This window comes from Dermochelys coriacea, chromosome 22 (genome assembly GCF_009764565.3).
Source record: "Dermochelys coriacea isolate rDerCor1 chromosome 22, rDerCor1.pri.v4, whole genome shotgun sequence".
NCBI classification, from domain to species: Eukaryota; Metazoa; Chordata; order Testudines; family Dermochelyidae; genus Dermochelys; species Dermochelys coriacea.
Window position 1 is genome coordinate 6,648,468 of NC_050089.1, and position 23,468 is coordinate 6,671,935.

The following is a 23,468-nucleotide window of genomic DNA, read 5'->3' on the forward strand; positions in this document are numbered from 1 at the left end:
CACAAACCACTCTCCCTTGCATCATCTCTTCATTGGGGGTGCCCTGACTTTACAAAGAGTCAGACAAGTTTCCTCTGAGTCTAGGATATAACATGTCTCATGAATTGCAACACCAGAGCTTCATTTGCTTTAGTAAACCCAGAGAGCCAGATAGTCTGGCAGACACCTACAATCCTTAATAGTCCAGTTGGGGACCAAGTCAGACCAGCCCTACATTTGGAACCAGAGCCTAGCCAGTCTAGTGTAAATCAGGAGCAACTCCACTTAAGTCAATGGAGCAGAACTGGAGTAAAACCAGTTGCAGGGAGAGAAGAATCTGACCCTGGGCATCCCCAGACTCCACGGTGCAATACAGTATGGCTGATGCTTCCTAGCTGAGGATGTCCTCTCTGGTGAAATGCCCACGTGTGCTTTGTTTCCTTCCAGGGCTAGGAAAGAGTTTCCGAGAGGAGCAGTGCGAGGCTTTCAATGGCTACAACCATAGCACCAACCGGCTCACCGCCACTGTCTCTTGGGTCCCGAAGTACTCGGGAGTCTCGCCTCGGGACAAATGCAAGCTCATCTGCAGAGCTAATGGCACGGGTTACTTCTATGTGTTGGCTCCTAAGGTGAGCAGGAGGACAAACAGTGTGAACCTGGGAGCGTGGGGGAAGGGGCGTGGCTGTAAATGAAATCGGGTATGGAGCTATAGGGAAACACAAGGGCACCTGGAAATGAGTGATCAGAAGGATTTTTTTTGACCCAGCGGGTGACATTTAGAATTCACTGCCCCAGAGGCTGGGATTCCAGAAAAATAGCCTGTTCTTTGGCTATCAGTGTTATCATGGGGCATAAAGGGGATTAGATGAGAGGCCATGTGCCAGATGAGCTGGTGTAAATCAATGGAGCCGTGCTAATTTACACCAGCTGTGGATCTGGCCCCATGCCTGGACTTGTGTTTGTAAAGCATCCCAGATTGCATGCCTATGGCCCTAGAACAGGAATAAAGGATAACTAGACACTTCCCTCCGGGGATTCTGGCTCACATGCACAGGGCGGGGCCGGCTGCCAGATTTGGGACTGGGAATGTGGTGCGCACATGACACCGCCGAAGGGTTAATCGAATCTCAAAAGCTGCTAGTTTGCAGGGTGTTGCCCTCAGGATTAAATGTGAGGAAAGAGAGGGAGATGTGGTTATAGACGTGGCAGCCAGCAATCAAAGAGCACCGTTCCGTTTAGTACCTCTCGAAGGCACAGCCCGGAATGGAGGCAAAGGTGGCTTTATGTCCTCCAACACAACAACACCTCCACACTGGGCTGCTCAGTCAACTTAGTTTAGAGCAGCTGCCGGCTCAGTGGCACATGGGGCTATGATAGTCCCGGATGGGCACCCAGAAGTTCTTTCTTGGAATGCCGGTGGAACACGCACAGGTGGGGCAAATATCTTCGCCTGAGCACAAAGCAACTTGATTGCTGTGTTTCCCTCTGCCTGCGGGTCAACTTCAGGTTGTGGACGGCACTCCCTGCGCGCCCGACTCCACTTCGGTCTGCGTCCAGGGCAAATGCATCAAAGCGGGATGTGACGGCAAGCTGGGCTCCAAAAAGAAGTTTGATAAGTGCAGCGTGTGTGGAGGAGACAACAAGAGCTGCAAGAAGGTCTCGGGCTTGTTCACCAAACCCATGTGAGTGCCAGAGGATCCTGCTGCTTTCCCAGTGTGCCCTATAAAATGGGCTCATGGAAGGGAGGGACCAATGGCAGTGTTTCCAGGGATGAGAGAGCTGCCTTTAGCTTCCTTGGTAGGGCCTGAATTTTTGGAGCACAAGGCTCCAAGTTCTAGGCTACTCTCAGGGGTTTCAATCTGGTCTCTTGCGCTGGGGGAAGAACTGTCTACAGTTGAACCTTGCTAGATCAGTGGCTCTCCACCAGGGGTGCGTGTACCCCTGGGGGTACGCAGAGGTATTCCAGGGGGTACACCAATGCATCTAGATATGTTTTATAGTTTTATAGCAAGCTACATAAAAAGCACTAGCAAAATCAGTACAAACTAAAATTTCATATAATGACTTGTTTATACTGCTCTATATACTATACACAGAAATATAAGTATTTATATTCCAATAGATTTTTATATGGTAACAATGAGAAAGGAAGCAATTTTTCAGTAAGAGGGTGCTGTGACACATTTGTATGATTTTTTAAGCAAGTAGTTTTTAAGTGAGATTAAACCTGGGGTTATGCAAGACAAATCAGACTCTTGAAAGGGGTACCATCATCTGGAAAGGTTGAGAGCCACTGTACTAGATGACTCAGGGGCTGATCCTGGACCAGTGACCCTTTCAGCTGTAGGTTTCTGAATCAGACCCAGCCCAGGCTGGGAGTGAGTAGATGGTTTTACTGTGGCTTTCTAGTGGACTGTGTAAAATGATCGATCGCTCTCAGCCTAGTACCTAGTGGTCAGGTGTCTACATCAGAAAGACTCAGCACCACAATTACCTGCCTTGGTAGCCGTCTCAGCAGAGGGACCAAGGAAACTCATGGAGACTGAACTCCTCTCTCATCACTAGAGATGACCCCTTCAGGGGTGAGGTCCACTGGGGAACAGGGAAGCCTACCTTGATGCTGTGTGTCCAGCACCTCTTGTGTGGATTTGTCAGGGCCGGGAAAGTCTCAGGAACAGAGCTATAGAGCAGCTGTGGGGCTGCAGAGTACTGACAGGGCTGGGATGGGACACTGTGGGTCAGGACTGAGGCATACTGGCAGAGCTGTGGGGTCTCTCTATTAGTCTAGCAGAGGAGGGTTCAGGCCAGGGGAAAGGTCCCGGCAGAGCTGGGAGGGAGAAGTTTGGGAAGCACCAGCCCTAGAGAGGACGAGTCTCACCTCTAAGAGCAACAGCTTATAAATGAAAGGCCCATGGCCAGTGATGTCGGTGATGCTGACACCACCTCCCGGGTGGCTTGTCTGCTGATCTCTTACAGGCACGGCTACAACTTTGTGGTGATCATCCCGGCAGGAGCCTCCAGCATTGACATCAGGCAGCGGGGCTACAAGGGCCTCATCAGCGACGATAACTACCTAGCTCTGAAGAACGGCCAAGGCAAGTATCTGCTGAACGGGCACTTCATCGTCTCGGCTGTGGAGAGGGACCTGATGGTGAAGGGCAGCGTGCTGCGGTACAGTGGGACGGGCACGGCGGTGGAAAGCCTCCAGGCCTTCAAGCCCATCCAGGAGCCGCTGACCGTGGAGGTGCTGTCAGTGGGGAAGATGACCCCACCACGCGTGCGCTACTCCTTCTACCTGCCTAAGGAGAGCAAAGACGACAAGTCCTCTTACCGGAAAGATGGGAAAAGCCCGCCCGTGCTCAACAACAACGTCCTGAGCATGTCCAACCGCTTGGATCCGGGCAGGCCGAATTACAAACGCGTGTCCTACAAGTGGGCGGCTGGTAGTTGGGAGGCCTGTTCCGTCTCCTGCGGCAATGGGCTGCAGAAGCGCTCCGTGCACTGTCGCGACTCCTATGGCCAACTGGCCTCCGCGTGCGACGCCGCCCAGCAGCCCGTCGATGTCAGGATATGTGGTGACCCCTGCCCCACGTGGGAGGTGAGCCCCTGGTCCCCCTGCTCCAAAACCTGTGGCCGGGGCTTCAAGAGGCGCCTGTTGAAATGCACGGCGTGGGCCGGCCAGCTCTTGCCTCGGGATCGCTGCAACCTCAGGAAGAAGCCTCAGGAGCTGGATTTCTGCACCCTGAGGCCGTGCTGACCCTGTGGGCACTGCTTCCAAAGAAGGCCTGGTGTCTCTCTGGCTGGAGATAAATGGCTGAAGGCTGAACAGCAGCTGGGGGGAGGGAGAGGGGGAGCTGTCTGAAGTGAGGGGTCTGTTACATAGGGCATATCAGCGGACAAAAGGACTTGTACGCAGGGCGAGAGCGTGCCCACATGAGAGGGGTGTTATAGAACAGGTTGCTCAGAGATGAAGTAAAATAAAACATCTACCTCGAAGCTGCAAACTGTCCAGGCTCCCTCCCCATCCAGAGGATGCTATGGGCGTGGTAGGAACAGGATCGGTCTCTGGGGACTGCTCTCCGGGATCGAACAAAACATCAAGGACAACAAGAGTGTGTTTCTGTATCGCCATGGCCAGCCTCCCTCAAGGCTTCAAAGGGTCACGCCCCAACCCCTGAAACACTAGTGCTAGATGGGACCAAAAGGAACTACCATTGCAAGGACGACAAACTATACTGCTTAACGACCAGTGCAATAAAGTGCTGGGGTCTATTACGAACCGATGCCTTCAGGGCTTGCTAGCAATGACTCCGCAGCCGATGTGTTGCTGCTCTCCAGACCTGTGCAGCAGTGTTGTCATGCAGGGCTGTACGCCGGCCATTGATCGGCGGCTTTTGCTTTTCATGTGTATGGACCGAACAACGTAGATTCTTATGGTGCTTAAGATCCATATTTTTATTCTCCTTCCTCGTGGTTTACGCAAACCCTGCGGACCTGGGGTAATTTTGTCATTTCCATTGGATCCTCTCAGAAGACTATGCCTCTTTATATGGTGCTTTGAGAAGGGTGTGTGAAGGGGCAGTGTACCCCTAATACAGTGTTGGTATGTATTTTAAAGAAACCTCTTTTGGCCAGATACCATTTTACACTTAGGTCCCTTTTTGCTGTGCTAATAGTGTAAAGGTGCCTTAAAATGAGCATAAATTGCATTCCCGTGACCCCTTTACCCTGCTGAAGCCTAAAGGGATCTCTGTGTACGTGAGAATATGGCTGTAATTCTAATATGGCTGCACAATTGTGCCCCACCGCAGTGCTTCCTGTTGGAAGAATGAGACACACTGCCAAGAGCATTGTATGCATGACTGCCATGGGTGGCAAATACTGAGTCTTTTCTCAAAATGGTGCTCGTGTATGTCACTAACTGTCACTCCATGCCCAGTATTCACACTATCCTCCAGTCTCTTCTCCTAACATCTTTGTTCAGGGTTATTTCTTAGTGCTTGTCTACACTATCATGCGGGGTCGACCATGAATAGCGTAGCTGAAATCGATGTACTTAGATCAACTTACCGCGGTATCTTAACTGCGGTAAGTCAACAGCTGACGCTCTCCCGTCAACTCTGCTTGCGCTTCTCGTTCTGGTGGAGTACTGGAGTTGATGGGAGTCGATTTATCACATCTATACTAGACGCAATAAATTGACCCCCGCTGGATTGATTGCTGCCCACCAATCTGGCGGGTAGTGTAGACAAGCCCTCAAAAACACAGAGATCTTCAGTCCTGAAATATAAAAGAAACGGGGACTAACTCTCCTCCCAGCAGATGTTTGTGTGGGCCTTTCCGGCCTTCAGATATATGCCACGAACCCTGCTTAAGCCCATCCCTACTTTTATGGATGTGTCTATCCTGCAATTGAGGAGCGTGATTACATCTTGTGCAGACATACTTGAGCTAGCTTTAATCTAGCTAGCTCAGGTCCCTGAGCAGTGACATTGCAGTCATGCATGCTTCAGCCCAGGCTAGCCTCAGCAGGGGCCCAGGAAGGTTTGGACAGTCTGTGCTGAAGCAAAAGCCAGAAGTTTCATTTCTCCAGGACCCAGATTAGATAGATTGAAGGTACCTTGGGTAGGTCAACTCAAACTATAATCACACCCTGTGATTGCAGTGTAGACAGACCCTAAGTCTGCAAGTGTTCCCGCTGGCATCAAGGGGATAACTCACAGGCTTAAAGTGAGGATTATACCTTGCTGAATTGGGGCCCCCGTGGCCCGATTTCCCCATCTGTTCAATGGGGATCATGATACTTGCTCATTTTTTGCAAAGCTCTTTGAGATCTTATCATGGAGGATACCAGAGCAGGGGAAAGTATTTTTTATTATTTTTTATTATTGGCCCTTGGCTGGGTTGCAACTCAGGCACTGAACCGAAGACCAACTGCCTTCTAAAGTACATGAACAACTCATCTTCAGATGTTGTTTGGCAAAGGGCTAATTGTCCATTCCTGCCCTTCTATTGGGCTCCTCATGGCTCTATCATAGCCTTTCTTACCCACAAGCTCCCTCCAGCCAGCCCACTTGATATACTTTGATCGGACACTCTTCTAGAGTGAGCTTGCCTTCAGGAGCCCACCTCCCAAGTGTGGGCCCATAACAGAGCATCCAAATCTCTTGTTTGAGCTGTCTGTCTTACACGCAAAGTGCTGCACTGAGCATCTGCATCTGTTGGATGTTCTGTCCAAGGTTTGCCCATGGATCATTCTCCAGCCCCAAAGCCCTATATTAATCGAGAGGATTCCCTTTGATGTTGTGATGCCAGCAACAGTAGTTAGGGAATGTCTTCTGGGGCAGCTTCTCCACCCTATGGGGAAGATGATTCTTCCTTGCCCACTGAAGCAAGTAGGAATTTTGGCATAGACTTGCATGGGATGGAACTGGGCCCATAGATCTCTGGGCTTCAAAATAACCCCAACTGGAAATTCAACAGAATTCTGATTTTTGATTAAAAGGGCATTAACCATACCTAATGCTGGATTTCAGATCAAGGAACTATAGCACTAGGATTATAGACAGTTCTTCAATGGCAAAACCCCTTTCTGATGGATAGATTTAGGGCTTCTGGGCTGGATCCTCCTCTGGTGTAAATCAGTATAGCTCTGTTGCCTTAATTACGCCATTGACTTTGATAGAGCTACACCAACTCTCTCTCCCCACTGTCCTTCACAGATGCTGTGCAGAATGGGTGATGGGGTTTATTGTTACCTAACTCCAGCTGTGGTTCATCCTCTTTAAAGGCCATAGTTAACAGAATCAAACCATGCCCAGTCTCCAGGACACATCAGCTCTTGAGTGTTCACTTCACTTTTCTTCCCAGTGGTGAGTGATCAATAAGCATTGATAAGATAGTGTCAATGCTCAGCATTCCCATAATCTCTCATAATATAAAATTAGTATCAGCATAGGGGAAGAGAGAACTTGGACTGGTTGGTTACTGGTTACAGAAGAGAAACAATATGTTTTAGTGAGAGAGGATCAGGAGAAAGGAAACTAAATCCCATTGGGCAAGCAGTTACCAGGGTAGTCAAAGAGTTCTGCACTAGGCCAGTGCTTCTCAAGCTATGTGATGTGGGGGACTGGCAATTTTTTTTCCCAAAGTGCGCGCAGACCGGCAGCCGATGGCTGGAGGACCGACACCGGTCCGCGGACCACCACTTTGAGTAGCACTGCACTAGGCCATACTGGACCAGGCCCTAGATTATACAGTGTCTGTATGTAACACTTCTATTTTACCTCTTTCCCTGTCTCAGAGTCCACCCCCTCCACATCCTTAGGAATATACATGACATTTATTGGTGGGGTTTCTGTGTCTAGCACAGCTGAACCCCTACCGCTTCCAGTTGTGCAGCTGGTCCTGAGGGGCTGCCCTTTGTGTCTTTCCATTGAAAGAATTGGTTCCCTACACCATCAAGAATTGTCACAGTCATGGGGGGGCGGGGGTGGGGATTGTTTTGTTTTTTTTGTGGTTCTTTTGCAAAATGTATGGCAGAAGGACAGAAATGCCTATTGTACTGGCTGCTTTGTGTATACCATGTATACTGTACATCAGTCTTTGCTGTTTGTGCATTGATAGCAAACCTGAAATAAAGTGGTATTTAAAGTTTCATCTTATTCTTTGGGGGTATGGGTCCGTGCATTCTGCCTACTTGGGAGCAGAAACTGGCCTACTCTCAGCCTAACCCTATCAGGATTAGATTTTTATTCCATATGGGTGTAGTCTTCACAGACATTAACTGGTCAAGGTACACCCTAAAGAGCCTAAAGTTTATGGTAGGAGATAGCATGTATCAAACAACAAGCTTGGCTTACCTACATGGAGGCTGGCAGAATGAAATGTGTTTTTAAATATAATTTCAGATATACTGATGTTTAAAATAAAAAAAAAAGGTTAAAAACAATCAATTTATGTGTCCACAGTTGTGTGAGGGGTGGGTCAGACAATCTGACAGTAGAGATTCAAAAAGTTAGTGCTTTATAAAACTGTTAAAACAGAGTTTACAGTGGAGCACCTCTGAGGCCAGGCTGATGTGATGGACATTCATATCCCCTGGGACCTGCCAAAAAGATGTGAAAAAGTTTGTCAAGTGACTGACTGGCTCAATATGCCAGAACCCCTTCTTGACGCCACAGAACAGTGAAAACCTTTGGCTCTGGATAGAAGAACTTTCATCATTGGCAATGTGGAGTGACTTGTTTCAGTGCTCTGTTTAGTGGTTTTGGGTCAAATGTAGCTCCTCAGCTGACCTGATGGTTCTCTTACCCCTACAGGTCGGGGATCCATTCTGTGCTTGTTTCAACAAACATATCAATGTCTTTTCTTGGCAGGCTTGCCAGTTCCTTCTTCAGCGACTCCACCAGGGTTAATGAAACTCTGTATTTTGGTAGCCTTATGGGCTGCACATGAGGTTCCCCCTCAACTTCAGTTTGCCCTCTAGGTGTCCATCTCCTGGAAGTAGATCCTTAAATTCTGTTACAATACTGGACAGGACCCAGAGAAACTGTTCTCCCTCTTCTCTCACATGGAGGATATTTTATTATTGCTCTGGGATTAAATCTATGGCTTTTGCTGCCCTGCTGCCCAGCAGCGGGTGGTACTTTTGTGGGCGAACATATTTGCTAAGTGATAATGTCTCTTATCTACATCCTGCATTTTGCTAATTGGCCTAGCAATGGTTTTATTGTACATCACTAGCACTTGGTCACATTTCTCCACTCAAACACTGCTGCTTATCACTGTTGCTAGGATTATATTGCAGCTGGCTTCACAATCTAGCTGAAATAAACTTTGTCATTGATCCAAATATGGCAGTTGAATGGCTAGCAGCCTCCTCCTGCAGCGCATTGAGAGTCTTTGGATCTGCTAAAATCATATTGCAGACATTCTCTCTTTCCTCAATCACTGCATGTACCGTTGCATTTTTCTTCCTGGGGGCAGCTGTAGCATTGGGACATAAAATGGTTCCGGTTCCCCACACTCCTTGCACCACTGCCCATAGGCCAGGCGCTTTTAACTTCTGCAATTTGTGCTGCTCTCCATAGTATATACACTGATGTCTGCAATCCCAGTCGGCCTGCCTCCACCCTGCTTCTTTTAGCGAGGGCCTGCGTTCTTGTTCTGCAGTCAAAGTTTTGATCCTGTCTCTGGACAGTTCAGACATCTGCAAAACAAGGGTATTTCTCTAGGGTTAGAGCAGTTTCTCTCCACAATCCCTCTTGTAAGCTTGAATCACATCACCCGCATGCCCCCCCCCATCAAGGAATCTTCATGTCCTCAGTATTACTTGTGGGTGCCAGAGCTCTCAGTTCTGTAAATGTTCGTATCCATTCCCTCTTCTGTTTTTGGTTTCCAGTAAAAAAAACAACAACAAAAAACACTACTCTTTCTACAGTCTTTCTGCCTAGGGTCATAGTACTCAAACACACTTATTAGCTGTTCATGTTTTGGGCCTTATTTCTGGCAACAGTGTCTCTCTCACTTCTTCTCCTTTTCCCCAATGAGAAACAATTTAAAAAAAAGCTATCTTCATTTTCTCATCTTTCGCCCCATGGTCAGCTTCCTATAAAGACTCAGTTCTTGCTTCCATGCTTGTGCAAGGTTTTTGGGAGAGAAATTTAGCATTGCCTGTGGTCTCCGTCTCTCCATGCTGCCTGTTTGCTCTGTTTCTGGATGATGCTTTGTTTGTCTCATTCTTGCTCACTGAGTCTCACTAGACTGACTGTTTCCACTCTGTTTCATGCACTGTGTGCTGAGTAATGGCATGAGATTACTTCAACTAAATTGGTTCTTCATTAAAATAACTATTTACAAGGATGCTGCAATTGCAGCTAACATTTCAACAATGTGCACGCAGACTGACTTCATGGTGCCTCCTCCAAATGTATTCCTCCTGCAACCTGTGCTCCTTCTCTGATGTTCCATGCAAGTTGCTATAAACTGCATCTTCATCAGGCCCACTCAGTGCTTATGTTACACCAATTACTCCTTCTCAACTTCGACTCACACAGAGTTACCTATTCATTTACGTTGGTGTAATTCCCATGGACTGCAATAAGTTAGATGTGAATCCGGCCCACTGAATGTAACTGAATCTAATCTGGAGGAATTCCCATGCTGAGGGGCTGGAAGATGGTTGCTTTTATTGATGAAAGGAAGGTGTACATTAGAATAGCCGGCACAATACTTTAACTGACCCTTGTTTACACCTCCTTGAGGCTCCTCTGGACCATCTTATTGACCAATGCTTGAGGGAGTCTAGGTATACAGGTCTGAAGAAGTCATACTCAAAGGGATGCGAAGTTATACCACTTTGCATATCACCTGTGAGTTCTTCCTGAATGCAACTCCAGATTTATATCGGTGCCAGTGAGAGCGGTTTGGCTCATTAACAATGTTGCTAGGTGCTTAAAAAACATTAGATATGCTTTCAAAGATTCCCAGCACACCCTTGATGAGTCAGTTCCTGCTCCTTAAGTCATAACACTACCAACATGAGATAAGCCCCAATTCCTTCCTTGTAGCAGGACAGGTCTGTATAGAGACAGCTAATGTCACATCCAGCTCTCAGCAAGGACAGTTTGTCCTTTTCTTTATTTTATTCCAAACAAAGGAAATGGCAGCTTGATTGTCATATTGTAGTTGCTTGGCAAATTTTGAGGGCACTCCAAAAGTTTTGGGGATGAACATCTTTTGCACAAGAAATTGCTACCACTTCCGCATCTAAATTATCTATGGAAAGTGATTAATAGTTTGTTCCTCTATCCTGAAAAGAAGAAAAAAAATTCTGTTCAAATATATCACAATATTGCAAGGGATTCAGTTACAAACAGCTTTATCAAGATCACATGGCCAGATTCTCAGCTAGTGCACATGGGCTGTGATCCAGTGATTGGAATGGAGCTATGCTCATTTACACCACCCGAGGAGCTAGCTGGAGTGTGTACATGGCATAAATGTCTCCTGCTGCTGAAGAAGTTGGGAATAAGGGAGACGGAGATATTGATCCTGTCCTATTACGATTGCTGGATTTCTAAGATACCAGCAAACCAAGTGTGTAATAATCTAGTCTGGTAGATGCTGGTGTGGTAGTATGGGTGTCTCTCACTGTGTCATCATTGCTTTAGAGTGAAATTCAGAGGATCCGCACAATTTAGATCCCACTTTCGCACAAGATCTATGTGCCACTTAAGTCTCACTTAGCACAATGAGCTTTGTGCTAACCCTCTGCACAGGGGTGAACTTTATTCTTATTCCATACCTCTTCCTCTGAGTGCCCATGTGAGGAGAGGTGGGGAACTGAGTTCAAGTTAACCCCTTGTTCACTGGGGACTAGATAGCACCACTGCATCTCACCAAATGCCCCTGGGGTGGGGGGTGGAGGGGAGGGAGGAATCTATGTGGATGCAAAGGAACCATCTCCAGGCAAAAGACTAAAGGAAACAACCACCACTATTTGAAACCCCAGCTCAAAGTAAAGTGATTAGAGTCTATGTTTGGTCAACTCCAAGTTTGTTTGCTCAGTGCCTTATCTGGGAATATCGCCTAGGGAAAGCTGCACAATTGCTTAACGTGTCTGAGAAATATACTATTAAAGGTCATGACATAAATGACGTATGTGATATGGAACAGCCATATCAAACAAACTGTTCAGGAACAGGACATTGGCGAAGAACAAACATTAAAAAAAAAGAGAGCATAATTAGTGGCAGAGGAGAGAAGTTCTTATGGACAGGCAAAATCTCAACCAAGTGCTTTATCTCAACCCCAAAATACAGAATTTGAAAAAGAAGTATGTAACATTCCAACAAACGGTTAGAAAATCAGTTTTGTGATGGGGTGATCCATCAATGGCTATTAGCCGTGATGGTCAGGGAGGCAACCACATGCTCTGGTGTCCCTAAACCTCTGACTGCTAGAAGCTGGGACTGGACAATGGGATGGATCACTCAATAATTGCCATGTGCTGTTCATTCCCTCTGAAGCACCTGGCACTGGCCACTGTTGGAAGACAGGATACTGAACTAGATGGATCATTGCTCTGTCCCAGTATGGCCATTCTTATGAGATGTGTTAAGACCAAAATGGTCAGCTATCCACCTAAATCCATATTTATGCCTATGGATTTGGGTGTCTAGCTGTAGGCACCCAAATTAGAACTTTTCCCCCAAAAGGATCACTTCTGTAAGGTCCTGAATGCTGAAGGCCAGAGCTGCAGCAGTTGTGATTCACAGAGCTCCTTTGACTACAGTGGAGTTCTGGTGATGGATACCAGCTGAGGATCTGCCCCTGAAAACCAAAATCATTGAGAGTTCAGAATGCTCAGCACACCTTGCAGGATTGAGCCTTATGGCTCTATGACTTTCTTCAGATCTGTTATCCCAGTGAGAAAAATCCCATACGACCACACTGAATTTGACAGTTACTCCAGATTTACACTGGAGTACATGCACTAATGTAAATCTGTAGATTTCCCTGTGGTCAGACTGGGTTTAAGGGACATCAGCTTCTGGGTTTCTGACACTGAGCTGTTTTCTTTCCTATTCATAGGGTCTCCCTAACAATGTGGTTCAGTCTGTTTTTGTCTGCATCTGGGAGATACTATCACCAGGTCCCCAGGAGACAAGTACTGATACACCTTGGCCACATTGCTTAGATAAACCCATTTGTAACCACAGCCAGTCCTTACGTCCCTCCTCTCAATATGTCTACCCCTCAAAAATAGCCCCCAGCATCTAGGAGAAAGGGAGCAGGATATCACTTCAACTCAGTGTCCTCTACCCACTATCACCTCAGCCTTTGGCTGGATTAACTATAATCACCCAGGAGCCATCCCCAGGCAAGCCTTGCTCCAGTGAGGCAACTGATGTATATATCCACACCATTTAGAAAAGAGCAGCTTAAAATAGTTGGGAGTACTCTACACAGCAGTGAAACTCGATGCTGGGTTGTTGTTGCACCTCTCTCAAAGGATGGCTTCTCTTTAAGGGGAAGCAAGGTTCAGGAAGAGATATGGAACCTCTCCAACTTCCCAATGGACATGGGCCAGCATGAGATAGACAGTCTATGAAATGGAGATGCCACATCACCCTACAGAGGGAGGAGAGCTAATTGCTCCAACAAAGGAGGACTGTTTATTACTGTTGGTAGCTCCTCAAGGGCCCAACTGAGATCATGGTTCTAGGTGCTGCACAGACACAGAGTAAGGGACAGGCCCTGTGCTGCTCACAAACAACCTAATGGGTTGGAGGGGAGGTGAAGTGACTTGCACAAGGTCAGACAACAGATCTTGGGGCTGAGCTAGGGATCCAGATCTCCCGAGTCCCAGCTCAGAGCTTGATCCATTGTCTCAATCGTGCTGACTTCTCCTTGCAGAGAGTTATGGCAAATCCAGTGCATTCTGGACAGAGTCCCCAGTCAGCTAATGACGTTAGGCTATAGCAAGGAGACAAGTCTGTCCAAACAAAGCCAAGTTGCTCCAGCCACTCGCTGGGGGAACCCATCAGGTTTGTCATGGCAATTTGGCAGTAACTGCAATATGACAGTCACAGGGATATAGCGAAGCTCGGAAAGCCCATGGTGTTCATGGGTGATATTCAATTTGTGGGGAAATGATGGTTCTTAGGAACTGTTTTAATACCAAGAACCATAAGAAAAAGGAAAAGGTATTTGTTCAGAGTGTCTGACTCAGCTGCCTGCAGTTCTGGAGTTTCCCTCAGCCGTGCCCAGTGCTCTGGGTCTTTTGATGCCCCTGTGGACTGGGAGAGGCTATTCCAGGAAGGCTTCACATTTTAGGGATGGGTCAGCTTGTAACTGCAAGGCCATTTCCTCTGAGTAGGCAGTTTCCAAGCTCTCTGCTGGCTACCTTGGGTGACGAAGTGCCCCAGGCATTAGTCACTGACCTGACAGCATTGTGCCTCCCGATCTCCTCTGCACTCAGGCCGAGAGCACTATTTATAGAGTGCAGAGGAACGTTCACTCTGGGGGAGGGGGGAAACGAATTCAAGATACAAGGGGGTAGCCTTGCCTCGCTGCCTGGCCTGCAGCCACGCCCACTTGGGCCAGTGCACTCCTGCCATCTCACCAGCCAGGCAGGGCGAGGCTGTGGCAGTGCTCAGAGGGGGAAGCTGCAGTGAAACCCCAGCGTACAGCGGCAAGTAGCATTGGTGGCACTTTCCCTTGCGGGCCACTCCTGAACCAATGCCTCAGGGCAGTGCCGTGCCACTGGAGGTGCCTCTTTTCACGGGCATCAGAAATCTGGGGTTCAACTACTTGATGAACATGCAAAAAGCTCCCGAAGAATGACAGCCTAGCGGTGAAAGCTCTGGAGTGGGATTCATGAGACCTGGATTCAGTTCCTGACTCTGGCCCAGATTTCCAGGACAGGTGAATTGTGGGCAGTGACACTCCCCTACCTCACAGGGGTGTTGAAAGAATGATTGATTCATGTCTATGAGATGCTTAGGTAGTACCGTGAATGGAACCATAAAACTATGGTATTGAGTTGACCTCAGTTACTATAGTATCTGAACACCACTCAATCTTTAGCGTATTTCCCATCACAACATCTCTGTGACATACAGAAATGCTATTATCTCCATTTTACAGATGGGAAACTGAGTCACAGAGAGGCTATGTGATTTGCCCAAAGTCACACAGGAAGCTTGTGGCACAGCCAGGACATAAGTGGAGCAATAGACAAGAACAGAGATGTAGGCATGGCCGAGTTCAGTTGGGGTAATTTCTACATTTTACCTAGCCTAAGTCTCCGTCCCTGTTACAACTGCATGCAGTGTTGTTCTTCACTACTTGTGTGGCGCAGCTAAGCAGCTCTGTGTAGCAACCTAGAGCAGACTGGAATAAGTGACTCCTATCTAACTAGCAATCATGATTACTAACCTTTCAGGATGAAAGGAGTTGTACAAATATAATCTTCTTTTCAAAAAGGAACTGTAGAACCTCTTATTCCTTACCAAGGTCACCCTGTAGCTTTGTTCACTGATCGGACTGGGAACTGGCTATAAGGCACTTATAAATGTTTCCCTGCTGCCCACATTTAAATGAATGTTTCTGGGTTTTAATTCCCCTTCATTCTGTTAGCACCTCTACACATGCCAGCAGCAGGGCCAAGATGTGCCAACAGCAGGTTGCTTTCAAACACTTGCCATTAATAAAAGCACAATAGCACCTTATAAATCACATTGGGCCATGTTTTGCTTTTAGAGGGAAGTCGTTTAATAAAAGGCCCATTCACTTTGACGGAGCCACCAAACAGGAATTATTGCTGCACTAATACAACCCCCTTCTCCCCCCCCGACACTCCCACCTTCTTTCTCTGAACTTTATGAAGGTGTTTGGTGCTGTGCTGAATGCGTGGTTTTAGGGACGTCCCAATGGTCACCTGGAGATGGACTTGTGGGAGTCCCTCTGAGAACCCCAGCCCAGGAATTCCCTGAAACTCTCCCAGCATCAGGAATCATTTACAAAGTCTGTACTAGTGGCAGACAGGGAGAGGGACTAGTACAACCGAGGGGTGAGGGAAAGAGTCAGGTAGAAGGAGATGTAGATATCCCTGGTGTCAGACAGCCGGAGGTGCAGGTAAGTTGTTTTAGGTAGAGGGAGGAGGACTTAATAGAAGTAGCCATAGAATCAAGCAGACAGAGGACTTCTACTGTCTGTTGAACATTATAGGAGAATCATGATGCATGCTTTTCCCCAGCTGCATTTATCCCAGAGCATTCTGGAGGAGTGCACCTACTCTTCTACTTCAGAATGGCTCTGAATTTGCCCTGATGTAATATGCTCCTCTTCAGCCCAGGGTGGTCCCTTTGATGCATTCATTTGTGGTCGTCGGCACTAAACACTGGGAATCTAGTAGTGACTAGAGCTGCTCAGAATGTTTCAAACATTTTTCTCCCATGGCTTTGGTCTTCTCCCAGGGAAATTGCAGGGGGGTAATTGTGGGCAATTTCTCCATTTACACTAGGGCATGATGGCAGGGCTCCATCCTCACTCCTTTTGCACACGCACATGAGGCCGTTAGGTTCTGGTGCCTTTGACCTAATTGGTAGCCAGCCCAGGTCAGCAGTCCAGGAAAGGTCAGCTCTGTGAAGGGAGCTCCCAGGGCAGTGGTGTCTGCATTGCAAAGCTATTGCCTCTAAATACCGACCCCCCATGGCTGTGGAAACTGACCTTTCCTATCCAGCGTGGGATGAAGTAGTATTATTGTGTAATATGTGGATAAACAGATCTTTAGGTTTTTGGGCCATCAGTGTAATGAAAATCATGAGCAATAAACTTTGCTAAGTGATTTAATACGGTGTGCGGTTGGTGCCAGGGAGGAAGTCATATGTTGCTTTCTGTCCAAATCAACTAATTTTTCGCTCCCAATTCATTCCTTATGTATCTCCATTTAAGTCAATGGAAGGAAGATGGCTTGATCTGTGCATACTAAATACTTTTCAAAATTAGATTCTAATCCTGGGTCTGGGACTGACTGGGATTTTGCTTGTTTTCCTTCGTTCTAAACGGAAATAAAAGGAATTGAGGGTGGGGAAGAGAAGAGTGTTAAATGTATTTTGAGGGAGAGAAACCTTCCTAAGCAATGTTAAAAGGCCTCCTGGTATTTCTTTTTGGTCAGAGGATTTAGTTCTGATTGAGATGTGGCTTCAGATCAACTTGTTGAGCCTGGGTTCCTGATTTTTTTTTTTTTTGGCCAAGAGACAAAAAAACAAACAGACGTAGATTGAATTAATGGGCCTAATTCGTAACATGTGGAGTGAAATGCTGCTCCCGAGTGCAACCAAGCTGCACAGGACAACTTGGGGCTCTTAGCGAGTCATGCCTAGCACCAGATACATAAAATACAGGCCATCATGTGGGGTCGGCAAAGCCAAACAAAAATGGCAGCCTGCACCAGAGGATGATACCAAGTGACGGAGTAAACTCCTGTCCCACTCTGATGATTGAAGACAGCCGATTCACGCGACGCCCCTTAGTTTATTCTGCTGTAGTCACTGTTTATTGTAGGACTCCTGCCAGCTGACCACTGAATTAGCGTCCTGGCTCCATCACTGGATTGTTATACAGGCTATTTTTTTTTTAAATTGTAACCACTTTTGCAGACAAAGCAGCTGAAATTAAGTCTCCAGCTCTTCAGAAGGTAAAGAGTGAGGAGCAAATTGGTGACAATTTTTTCCCCCTTAGTAAGGGTGATGTGTCTTTAAGGGAGGTGGAACTCTCTTGCTCCACCCAGTGGGAGGAGCTAGGTCCTGGGCACCCCAGCTGGCGCGAAAGGGGCAGTTTTATACCTGTTGAGTGGGCAAGAGGTGCGAGTCATTGGAGGATACTGGGTACATGAAGCCTCAAACTGCGCAGGTTTGAGGAAGCTCATGGCATAGTTGGGGCCTGCATGAGTGAAGCCAGGCTAAAAATCTTGTATGGGATGGACTGGCGAGGAGGCTGGTTGACAGACCTTTCTGGGGGTCCACAAAGATTCAATGGATCAGCATCAAATTTAGTCCCAATCCACTTACAATGCAGAGTGGATGGGATGCCCAATAAACCAACCAACAACATCTGCAACAGAATCCCTGCCTGACACCTGCTTCTGTTGCTTTAAGCTGCTATTAGTCCTTTAGATCAAAAGAGTGTTCGTTCAATGCCATATTGGAATGGCACAGCAATTAGCAGACAGTACCTACCTAGCTCGGACATAGCACTTGCATCCATAGCTCTTAAAGCGCTTTACAAAAGCAGCAGGCGTCATAAGCCCCATTTTAAAAACTGAGGCATGGAAAAGTGGGGGGACTGCCCCAGGTCACCCAGCAGGTCAGAGGAAGAACCAAGTACCAATCCAGCATACTACACACTGAGCCACGCTACCTCCCAGATTCCAAAAAGGTGAAGGACGGACGATGATCAACAGGAAAGCGCCTTTTACTCACAGGTGGTGAAATCCTGAAGTCCCTCCTCAGTCAGGTCTCCCATGGATGTCCGAGGGAGCTTTGCAGTGGCAGAGTTGTGGCCATGGTGATTAGTTCTCAGCTTGAGCTTGTTAGAGCAGAGACCAGTGAAACACCAGGAGGAAGGGAGAATTGCCCCCATCCTGAGAGAAGGCACGAATTAAGTGTCTCTTTCCTCCAATGTTGTCACATGGAAATGCCCCAGTGTGTCCCAACAGAGTTTAGATACTGACAAGTTACCTTGCATGCAGTTTGCTTTTCAATAGAGCTGACCTCAAACTGCAAAACCAAGATCTGAATCAGAATTTCAAACTCCCAAAGCCCACAGTAGATCAAATCTGGGAACTTGTCTCAAGTCCCACTCCAATTTTTGTGTGTGACTGGGGCACTTGAATGGTTTCCTTTGGCTGACTGCAGGCTTTGCTAACTGTCATAGCCTTCTTGCCACAATGTGTGCTTTCCAGAGGTATCTCTGCCCAAGATTTGAGTCTAGCCAAGAGAGGCTCTCCATGCAGGAAAGTCTTTTTTTGGCCCCAAGCCAGTTTTGACTATCTGACGCTGATAATGGCCCCGGACATGTGCCTGCAGGAAGTCTGGACCAGTGCCAGATAAACATCAGATCTATATCAAGAAAGGACGGACCTAATGGAATGTTTTACATTACTAGGAGGTGGGTGGGGAATAGCTTTAAAAGCCTTTAAGTGCTGCTGATCTGCAAAAGTGAGAAAGTGGGGGAGATACTGATCAGTTATGGGGTGATGCCCACTGGACTTCCTAAAGAATCAGACTCCCTAGCCAGGAAGCTGATGTTAGAGCTGCCCAATTGTGCAACATGAAGATGGTCAGATTTGTCCAGCAATTCTAACCTGGAGAGTGGGCCTAAACAGATTGGTGGCAAATATGCTCTCAGCTCCTTGCTGATAGTGTCGACTGTACCAGTGCGGTATGCTGGGAAGCACTGGAGCTCCATGCTGAGGTCTCCATCACAGACTTTGCCTTTATGAAAAAGGCTTAATCCTCAAAGAAATGGCATCAGAAGGAGGAAGATTATACTCCTCTTCTGAGATCCATGTCAGCATCTCTAATGAAGGGTGGAAAATGAGTTGAGTAAATCAGGCAGCTGTTAAAGATTATAACCTTTAACTAAGTAAATCCTTTGGAAATTGCAGCCATGGAGTGATCAGGGAGCACTTTCCATCCGAGTACCACAAAAGACACTGCTTTTGGATTTGGCGTAATTCACCTCAGGTGCAGCCAGGACACCAGCCGAGTCTGATGAAATCGTGGAGGGTAATTTAATTTAATGGGATTATTTTTACATCTTTTTCTTGTAAATGAATTTAGCGCTGGTGAAAGGTGCCAGCCCAACATCCCTGGAAACTGAAGGTTTCTTGTTTTCTACATAAGAATACCATTATAACAGCTAACAATTATATGGGCAATTCCATGCTACAGAGCTACTGCTCTTTCCTGTCCCTTGAAGTATGGATACTGGCTAGTGATTGCGGAGATCAGCAAGAAGCATTTTCCCCCCTTTTGGGACAGAGTAACTAAAGTCCCCAGTTGCACTTTTTCCATGTGGGTGTCCAGGGGATTAAGACCCATAAAATCTAAATTCTAATCCCAGCTCTGCCACAGATCTGCTATTTGATCTTGGGCAAATCCTTTGATCTCTCTCTGCCTTGGTTTATTTTTCTCTAAAGCAGAAATAAAACTTCTCCCTCCACGGGCTGTTGTAAGGATAAACTCCATTTACGACTGTGGGGTGCTCAGAACTGTGGCCATGAGGGCCATATCAGCATGTCGAGTGGGATTTTCTGCACGTAGATAGAGATCTCCTGAGCTCCAGTTCTCCAATTTTTATGTTGCACTTACACATGCCAAGTCTCTGCATGCACGCTGAGCAGGATTGCCTCCACATGTAACTGTAGCAATGGAGAACAGCTGCAGGGGTGGTGAGAAATATCGTGGATGCTACGCCCAGAGACTTTTAACACATTGGAGTCCAAATGGACTCATCAAATGAGATGGCCAAAGGCAGCCTTCCACCACTGCAGACGGTCAGCTGCTCTCTGCCTGCTTGCCATCACGGCTCAAAGGGGCGGGACCCATAACAGTGATAGACTTATTAAGTAGAGCATAGTATTGACACAACTGTTTGGCTAGAGCTACACACTGTGCACGGTTTCCCTTTCTGCACCAGCCCCTTTGATCTCCGCTACCTTGACCTCACCTCTCAATGGACCAAATCGTCTTCAGCTCTAATACCGCAACAGGAGACTTCTGACAGCAATGGGTCTGGGTCTCCTTTACACTAAGGCCCCTTTATACCACTCTGGCAATGCAGAGGAGCCTTAAAGTGGGTGTGTGAGATTTAGGAGACTGAGAACAGAGCAGCTCAATCCTAATTAGTTTGAGGGTTGGGGGCAAGTTAGAATGCCAGTTGGAAAATCAGCCATAAACTACTCTGTGCATTAACTAGCTGATAAATCTAGCACAGTTAGATGTAATGGGCTTGATGCAGCAAATAGTGGATGAAGTTCTTAAGCCTGTGTTATATAGGTCATTATAATGGATCCTCCTGGTCCTAAAAGCTATTACATGTACCCAAGCTATAGTAGGTAAGAAACTCTTATCTACTGATATACACGGTGTCCCTGAGTCAAAGCATTTAAGCACATTCTTAAATTCAGCCGTATTAATTCAGCATAGGGTGACCAGACAGCAAGAGTGAAAAATTGGGATGGGGGTGGGGGTCATAGGAGCCTATTTAAGAAAGCCCCAAATATCAGGACTGTCCCTATAAAATAGGGACATCTGGTCACCCTAATTCAGCACAATATTCAGCAATGGGACTTAAGCACATGCTTAAAGGTTAGAACAGGCTTGAGTGCTTTGCTGAATCAAGGCCTGTGTGCATTTGTGCCTTAGAAATAAAATAGATATCATCTCTCTCTCTCTCCTTAGGTCACAGAACAGGGTCCTTTACTGTTAGTTTACTACCTTGATCTTTCAGTTAACTAGATATTGTTCATAATTTTTTTCATAATTCATATTTTTAAAGTCCAACACTTAATATCATAGCAGAAACCTGTTATATCAGCTTTAGGGACAATATCAGCATGTTTGAGATGATTCCCTACGTTCCTGACGACATAGGTTATCCAGAACCAATCCCTTCTGCTTTATAAAAACAGGCACAAGAAGTAAAGACTGGACATCTGGACAGGAAACAAGAGGAAAAGAGGGACTGAAAGCAACATGGAAGGAGAGAGAGAGAGAGAGGGGATACAGAGCTGGTTTCCTACAGGTAAAACTAGAGGGCTTGGTCTTCCCCTGTGGTTTTGACCTTGGGATAGCTCATGTGTGTTAGTTACCCTGTTGTAAAAAGATCACCCATTTTAACAATGAAGGCAAGGCCTAAGGTACTTATATGGCCCCTGTTACGATAGGGTCTGAACCCTCACACCTTTTAGTATTTTATCCTCCAACATCCCTGAATGCCATCATCTCCACTTTACAGATCAGCTAAGACACCAAGGCCATATCTATACTACGAGCTAGGGGTATGATTACCCTGCTTGTGCACACATACTCATGCTGGCTCTCACGCTAGCGCAAATGTACATAGCGGTGATGCTGTGGAACAGCTGAGCGGTGCCAACTCACCACTTTCACATAGGGTTGTACTCTGCACAAGCTCAGCCTTGCCTTTGGTGCCGCTACGAATGATTCTTTAGGCTGCACTGCTATTTAGATCTGGAGTCCAGGTTTGTCTTTTGATACCCATCCCCAGGCCCTTTTCATACACATCTCACCACACTCATGAGCTAGGAAGCAGAGTCCCAGAAATTCAGGGAGCAACAGAGCCTGTGTTCATTCAGGAGGCCAGTCTGGCCTTAAAAATCTGTGGATGAATATGCTGGATACCACCTTGGAAATGCATTTGCCCCACTGCGACCCATTCACTGGGTCCATCCTCACCAAAATTCATTCAAATGGATACGCTGAAAACTGGTTCCAGGGCGCATGCAACAGATCAGGGGCTGGTTAAAGCCACTGGAGATATCCCCAATAATAATGATGTATTACAATGGGCTATGTTATGGTCTCACAACCTCTTTGTCCATCTCCTCCTCCCCTCATTCTCTCTTTTTGTGCTCTTCCATTTTTACTCTCTCTTTCTTGCTATTGGAGATAACAGGACTAGCTGCCCATCTACCAGGGCACCTGCCAAGTTGGATTTCTATGCCATGCCAAAAAGAGAGGGCACAAGGAGCTCTTGAGTGTTTGCCCCTCAAGCACAGTAGCCACAAGCAAGGATCTCTCAGGGCAGTGGCTGCAACTCAGTCTACAGCATGGAAAAGCCACCGGAAATGAGTTTGCTTCAGGACAAATAAATAAGCAACAATAGGAAGCAATTAACCCATACTCAGAAGTCTCCTGTAGGCCGAGGTGTCTGAAATGGGTGCACACTCTCTCTCGCTCTCTGGCTATCTTGCAGAGCCACCAGTAGTACCAACCCCACCATTTAAAAACAAAAACACACCAGGTATAAAATAAATTAGCAAAACACCTCACACCTTCTCAGGTAACAGGAAAAGCCAAACAAAAACCTAGACTCCCAGGTCTTCAGCCTCACCAGTCACTGTCCCTTTACTCCCAAGGTTTACAGCTCCCCTCCCTGCAAAGGATGGCACAGGAACCCAGTCCCACCCTCCAGCAATACACAGCTAGGGTTTGGTTCTTACAATCCCTTGCTGATTCCCTGAACTGCTTCCTATCTTTGCAGGGATCTGCCAGAGAGCTGCAATTTCCAATCACCTCTCCCTGGAGTTTCCATTCTCCACACAGTTTTTCCTAGCTGGGTGCTGAGGCTCCGTCTCAGGGTAGTTTTTAGCAACTCTGGCAGCCACCCTCCTTGACCTCAGCTGTGGTTAATCAGCTGCAGCTGAAGAAGTAACTGACCCATCCATTAACCCCTTCCTGGCTGTCAGTGTGATGGGGTGTATAGACCCCACACTGCGGCACATATCAAGACAGTGGGCCCGAGTTGCTGCTGCCCTGAAATCTGGGTCATTGACCCCGGCGCAGAGTCAGCTCCAAGTGGGTATAAAACACTGACCGGGTAGCATTGTGCACCCTGGGGTAAATGGCTATGTAGTGGGCAAAGAGAGCAAATGCCAGGCCCAGTGGGACTATTTGCATGAGTAAGTGGACCTTGGCATGGGAAAAAGGAGCAAAATTAGGCTCACCATAATCTAACATTAGCTCTCCTCCCTGTCAGACAATGCTCCTAGCCCTTGCCCAAATAGGCATTGTCAGCTGCAGGTTTTTAGATGCTTTCCCAGCTGGACTTGCCGATCGTTCTGAGGTTCACCAGTTCATATTATTATCCAGGGTGGCCCAGAGGATTCAGGGGGCCTGAGGTCTTTGGCGGCGGGGGTCCTTCCCCTCTGGGTCTTCCCAAATTGCTGC

General features: G+C 47.1%; 1 protein-coding gene across 1 annotated transcript in view; it reads left to right on the top strand.

The window, feature by feature from the left end:
• The window catches only part of ADAMTS15 (ADAM metallopeptidase with thrombospondin type 1 motif 15), a 31,794-nt gene extending 23,580 nt beyond the window's left edge, over positions 1–8,214 (top strand). The window contains exons 6-8 of the mRNA XM_038380989.2: positions 427–608; positions 1,486–1,661; positions 2,956–8,214. Coding sequence (XP_038236917.1) covers positions 427–608; positions 1,486–1,661; positions 2,956–3,736 — 1,139 coding nt within the window. The 3' untranslated portion in view covers positions 3,737–8,214. The remainder of the gene's footprint in view (positions 1–426; positions 609–1,485; positions 1,662–2,955) is intronic.
• Positions 8,215–23,468: the final 15,254 nt, after the last annotated feature.